Source organism: Xenopus laevis, chromosome 2L, assembly GCF_017654675.1.
Source record: "Xenopus laevis strain J_2021 chromosome 2L, Xenopus_laevis_v10.1, whole genome shotgun sequence".
NCBI lineage: Eukaryota > Metazoa > Chordata > Amphibia > Anura > Pipidae > Xenopus > Xenopus laevis.
The window spans coordinates 176,671,225-176,677,774 of NC_054373.1; the positions used below are offsets into that span (position 1 = coordinate 176,671,225).

Sequence of the window (6,550 nt, forward strand, 5' to 3'; positions counted from 1 at the left end):
ATGTCCACGGGTTGAACTTATAAAATAACATTTTAAAACCTTTTCTTTTTCAGGAAGAACAACAAGTGGAAGAACAACAAGTGGAAGAACAACAAGTGGAGCAGGAGGAAGATCTTATAGCTGATAGCAGCCCCTGCCACTCCCAGGTAAGATGGACATAACCAATTAGTAACAAAAATTTATTTTGTAATAATGTCGCGGGTTTGAACTTGTAAATTAACATTTTCAAAACCTTTTTTTTTTTCAGGAAGAACAAGTGGAAGAACAACAAGTGGAGCAGGAACAAGATCTTATAGCTGATAGCAGCCCCTGCCACTCCCAGGTAAAAATGACATAACCAATGGGTAACAAAAATTTATTTTGTAATAAAGTCCGTGGGTTGAACTTATAAAATAACATTTTCAAAATCTTTTTTTTCCCTTTTCTTAAACAGGAAGAACAACAAGTGGAGCAGGAACAAGATCTGATAGCTGATAGCAGCCCCTGCCACTCCCAGGTAAGAAGGACATAACCAATGAGTAACAAAGATTTATTTTGTAATAATGTCCGCGGGTTGAACTTGTAAATTAACATTATCAAAACCTTTTTTTTCAGGAACAACAACAAGTGGAAGAACAGGAGCAAGATCTTATAGCTGATATCAGCCCCTGCCACTCCCTGGTAAGAAGGACATAACCAATGAGTAACAAAGATTTATTTTGTAATAATGTCCGCGGATTGAACTTATAAAATAACATTTTCTCTGTTAATTAGGAAACCGTCGAAAGACTTGAAGAGCCCCCAATGTGACACCTATGAGGTAACCAACAATGAATTGTTCAGTGGCCCCAATGTATTTAAAAGAACATAGTTACATGCTTCATAAATAATCTCTATCCCAATAACAATATTTACAGAAATTTATTACCAGCATAGGTGCTAAATTGCCTATTCCAACCAATCACCATCTGTTATAAAAATAGAAATGAAAATTTACAGGTTGTGTTGACTTTTACTGGCAATGCCCTAATAACATTGTTCCTTATAGGCCTCTTACTATTATTATAATCATTACCAAAGTATTTTTTGATAAGCAAGGGTTTCTAGGTTGGATATTTAGTCTGGCTCTTTCTAGTGGGGCACCCTCCACAATTTTCAGCCATTTTTTTTAAACATGAGCTCTGTTAGCTTGATGCTTTCCCATTACAACATCATCATATTCCCAGAGGAGAGTGCTGAACGAACAGCCTGTTTTACCGTTGCTCTTAACCAGGGTAATCTGTTAGCTCTTTCAATGTCATCTGCCAAGTAACTACCGAATAATTACAAATAAAACACCAGTCCCTAAATATTACATATACATTTTTTGCGCTTCTTCTTTAAAATGCTGATGAGTTGATTTGATAACTTGACTTTTATCTCTTAACCAGGAACCATCAGAAACCCCTGACGATACCAACTGCCAGGAAAAACAAAAGCAAGAGCTGGATCTGGGCATGAACAACTGCCAGGTAAGAATAGGAGAGGAAGAGTAGGGGCAAATAAAAATCAACCTATATTTTATGCAAGATTGCATTTTAGCTTCTTTAAATGAGACCTGATACATTTCACAACACCTTTTTTGTCTCATTTCTTAACTAGTCTCCAATACCACCTGACACTAACATTTGTCAGGTAAACAAAAAATCATCTGGTCTCAATAGAACAAAAATGGACTTTCCATTTAAGAACTCCAGGGTTCAGTTCATATAATAAAAATGTTCCCGCTAAAATTGTAATTTTAGCACTTCCCAAAAACAATTGATCTGAGAAAACCTTTTTTGTCTTCCCCAGGAGAATCAGCTTGAAGTAAAGTTCCCGGTAAGCAGCTTTTAAACTGTATTTTGGAACACTAAACAACGCAAAAGCACAGCAAATGGTTTGACTTAAATATTCCAGCCCTCAGCCTTCTCCCCTAATACACCAGTTCCCAGCTCCCCTACACCTCCTGTTCTTCTCACATATTGGAAAGGTTGCACTATATTAATTCAGTTTTGTATTTATCATGTTTTTAATACAATGTTATGTTTTAGACGCCCAGGACATATCTGCAAATCCTGGAGCCAACAGGACAGGACAGCTACGGGATGAATTATACCGTAAGATATTTTATGGCTTAACTTGTGTCATGGTTTTGGGTAATTCTGTTGATTCTGCCGATTGGTTGTTCCCTCTAGAGTTTTTGTCCCTTCTGTGTTTTCCTTGTGCTTCTCAATCTGCCAATAAACCTTCCCATATCCACCCAGTATGTGTGTTTGCTTTCCCTAATGTTCCGACACAGTAATGATCAGAGATTCATTGGCTACTTTTGTTGCAGGGTTGGCACCGTAAAGAACAACTGGATGTGTCCGTGACCATCGTAAAGGACATAGAGGTAATGAGTCTTGATAATAATAATTATTAGATACAAATAAACTTTTTTTATACCTGATTTTTAGTAGAAGGAGAACTTGTATGGAAAAATGTATGGGTTTTAAGAAATAAGAACAGAGAGAGGCAAACATATTGTTCAATTCTCATGTAGGGATATTACAAAACTAACATTTTTCAGAACTACAAGTTAGGCTGGGGTATTTGTAATTGTAATTGTATTCATTGTACTGACTTTGCTTCTTTTGTCTGAAACTAGAAGAGAAAAGACATCCTTCAAGAAGTGGAAGTCCTTGAACTTATCAGAGGCCACGAAAATGTCATTGGCTACTATGGGGCTTATTACCAACGTGCCTCTGTAAAGAAGCCCCACTATGAAGGACTGTGGGTAAGGAAGTGTTTATTCAGGTTACAATTTATGCACCAACATGCCAATCAACAGCTCTAATACAAGCAAACATTTTGGATGTATATATTATTCATTTTGGTAAGAAAGAGTCACGGTGCATGTGGATCACTTTGTTCTCAGTTGCACCTGATATTGTAGTTACACCCAGAATGCTTGTGTAGGTCTATTTCTGACTCACATCCACACAGCCTTTCCCCAGACTTCCTAATATAATTATAGACCACACAAATTTATGTGTCAAACTTTCTTTTCTAGATTTCTATGGAGCGTTGGAATGGTGTAGCGGTGGAAGATCTAATCTACACCAGTGAGCAGTACTCCTTGCATGAAAGCTGGATAGCGTACATCTGCAAGGAGGTATTAAAGGTATGTCTCATGTGATCCTCCTTGGCACTTTTCTGGCTAAATCTAGTTCAATTAAGAGCATAAAAAATATTAATATATTTGCTTTATTCATTTCCCAGGGCCTGTGTCATCTGGAAAACAAAAAGGTCATCCATCACGACCTGCGGCCCCAGAACATTATCCTGACAACATCGGCAGATGTAAAGATCAGTAAGTGATGCTTAGAATCTGAAAAAACTGATTTATCCATGTTTTTTATTGGATACATTTATAAATGAATATTACAATTCCTGCTTTTGTCATACAATTTCAGGTGATTTCAGCTCTGCCACCATCGGGGAAATGAGTCACAGTACGTCTGGGCGGATTCCATACCTGGCGCCAGAAGTACTGGCCAATTTTGGCAAGAAGACCATATGGTATAACTCTAAGGTATTGTGATATCTTCTCTCTCACTTTATATATAATGTATGGAGCTTACACGGGGTGCACTGCATGGACTTTTTCACTCACTTCACATGCCCCTCTCATAACAGTGAATCCAAAGCTGTAAAGTGGTTTCTGTGACATGAGAGGGAGAAGCGAAGAGAGAAATTCTCAAATCTGAGTGCAGTGCACAGGAGTATTAGAAACCAACTCCACTTGACTCTTTATGGGGTTTTCCAGCTCAGCCTGGGGTCATTCTTTAGTGACATCACTTTACTCCTTCAAATGTTTTATATTAGTACAAAGGTCAGGTTTTGTATTGTACAGTGAAACCTTCATTTCACACCCTTTGATATTGTTTCTCACATTTTACACATTTTTGTGTGTGGCCCCACTTTTATATGATGTATAATGAATTCCCCTGATTTTCCACTTTCCTGGATTTTACACCATTTTTTTCTAATCCCCTGTAATACATAAAATGGGAGTTCTACTGTATTTTGTTACTGTGCATTCCAAATAGATAGAAAAAGGATTTCGAATACTAGAATATTTTATATGCCCTGTGTATTTTCTTATCTAATATTTGCCTTTTTCTTATGTTTTAATACCTAGGCTGACATATGGTCCTTGGGAATATCAGCACTTCAAATGGCGGAAGGCTATTACCGTAAGTAAACCCCAGTGGGACTGTACGTTAGTACATAAAGAACAGTTTGTAGAAAAGTTAGAGGGCATTTACTGTATGTGTCATGCTGTAACACTGTATTTAATTAAATATTAAAAACTAAGGGCAGAATTACAAAAATTTTAATTTTCCAGTTTGTGAATCCGTTATTTTTTAGTGTGCTTTCAATCAAGAAAGAAAAACAAAATTTAGTTAATTTGAGTTTTTACATAATTAGAAAATCGCCCTCCAACTGTTGTGATTGTCAGTCATTATGTTCTTATGTTGTATTCTCTTACATCCTAGCATTCAGCAGATTTCCCCAGCAAAAACTCATGAAACGCATCATGCATGGACCTGCGCCAGTATTATTGTGGGACAAATGGTGAGTCATTTCAACTGAAACAGGAAAAGAGGGAGAGGTAGAGAGGGTGGGGAAATAAAGGGGAGATGGGTGGGAAATGAAAAGGTAATGAGGGGAGGGGGTGGGAATATTAAATGTGGGGAAACAAGCAAGGGATTAGCTTTGGTGAGGGGTATATTAAGGTATTCAGGGCACATGGTTGTTTATTTAACATAAACAATTTTAATTTTGGCTTCTGTTTCTTTTTTCCAGGAGCGACAACTTCCATTCATTCATTGGCCATTGCCTCCAGAAAGATCCAGCTTGGAGGCCGTCTGCTGGAAAGCTCTTATCACACCCCTTCATTTGTAAGATCTTTAATGAAAGGGGTGTGAAGAGCAATATAAAATGGCACCTGCAGTGAGAAGTAAGAGAACTGCTCATTCTCATTACAATTCACTTGATGTACAGACCATATCCACCTACTGCTCTTATTCTTACTATAGTCTCCGGCTTTACTACATATATTATAATTCTGTAACTAATGCCGCCCATTATATAAGGCTGAGATTGTATTAGGGCAGAGGTCACTGAACTAGGCCACATCTATAGAGAAATGTTATTATTAGATGTAGTAGTTGACCTTTAAATTAGTAGCAAAGGGAATGGGATATAAATAATAGTAAATACATATAGCTAAAGAACAAATTACAGAATTATTATACAGACAACCCTTCTCCATGGCTAACACTGAGTATTCTCTCCTTAGGACTGAAGCACTGAAGTTCCAGAACATCATAGCAGCCATCGGGGGAGGGACGGGGGCACAACTGCAGGGCCCTTATGTCATCTTTGGGCCCCGCAGACTTGGGGCATGTTTACTAACATTGGAGATAGATAACTGGAGAGATTTCTGGAGATGTTGCCCATGACAACCAATGTTAAACATGCCCCTTGGTCCCGATGGCGGCTAATTGACAACAGCGGCTGATTGACATCAATATGATCTTGTACATTATAAAAAACAATAAACATCTTAAAATAACATTGATCTCTGTTGTATTTTTTTTTAATAGGGGGACATCCCTAATAACCTCCAATCCCACTGTTGGCTCATATCCATGTTCCTTTAAATGACTTGTTAGGGAATTGGGCATAGCCCACATCTACCTCAACAAAATCCCATAAACAGTCTTTCTGTGCTGGTTTTATTCATCCTGTTCCTGCTGGTAATTCCCATGTTCTCTTCATTTTATCTTGGTAGTCTTCCATTAATATCTATTCTTGCAGCAAGCAAATAGTGGCTAATACCTTTATTAGTGCTACAAGCACTGGTGCAGTGTGCCAGGCTAAATGTCTGCAATGTTAGAATCCTTCTAGAGCTCTATAAGAAATGTTTAGTGATGGGTGAACTGTTTCACTTCGCCAAAAAAATTGTGAATTCACGTTTCTGTGGCCTTAGATGAAAATTCCTAATTTAAATAGATGCCCTTGTTCTTGTCATATGAATGTCTTTTAGGGGATTGCCTATTATTGTACCCTGAGAGGATGTAATATTTGAGACTGGTGGGTTCTGTAAAAGTGGTTTATTAAAAGGTTAGTACATCCCCTTGTTTAACATGAGTGTAATTAATCCGGCTTGTATTGAAATACTATTGTGCTTATTCTTAAATCACACAAATATCTGTGATATTTGTTATTTCTTCAGCTAAAAAGGGCAAAATACCTTTAACTTTGTACCTGCCTAACTGCCAGTTGATCCAGAGGAAGGCAAAAAACCCCATCTGAAGCCTCTCCAATTTGCCTCCGAGGGATCTAGTCCCTGGATCAACTTGTACTATGAGCTATCTCCCATAACCCTGTATTCCCTCACTTGCTAAACACTATCCCATATGGATCCCATACCAGTAATTTAGAGATTTCTGGATAGCAGATTCCAGATAAGGCTTTATATATAAATATACTGCACTTA

At 37.7% G+C, this 6,550-nt stretch overlaps 1 protein-coding gene across 1 annotated transcript; it reads left to right on the forward strand.

Moving 5' to 3' along the window:
* The first annotated feature begins 1,379 nt into the window (after positions 1-1,379).
* On the forward strand, positions 1,380-5,594 carry LOC121400061 (serine/threonine-protein kinase mig-15-like). Its single transcript, XM_041582703.1, has 12 exons — positions 1,380-1,490; positions 1,813-1,839; positions 2,052-2,117; positions 2,336-2,392; positions 2,648-2,776; positions 3,053-3,163; positions 3,262-3,352; positions 3,456-3,574; positions 4,184-4,238; positions 4,542-4,620; positions 4,852-5,005; positions 5,348-5,594. Exons 1-11 carry the CDS (start codon positions 1,476-1,478, stop codon positions 5,000-5,002), a joined length of 900 nt encoding a protein of 299 aa, XP_041438637.1. The 5' UTR covers positions 1,380-1,475; the 3' UTR covers positions 5,003-5,005; positions 5,348-5,594.
* The last annotated feature ends 956 nt before the right edge of the window (positions 5,595-6,550 follow it).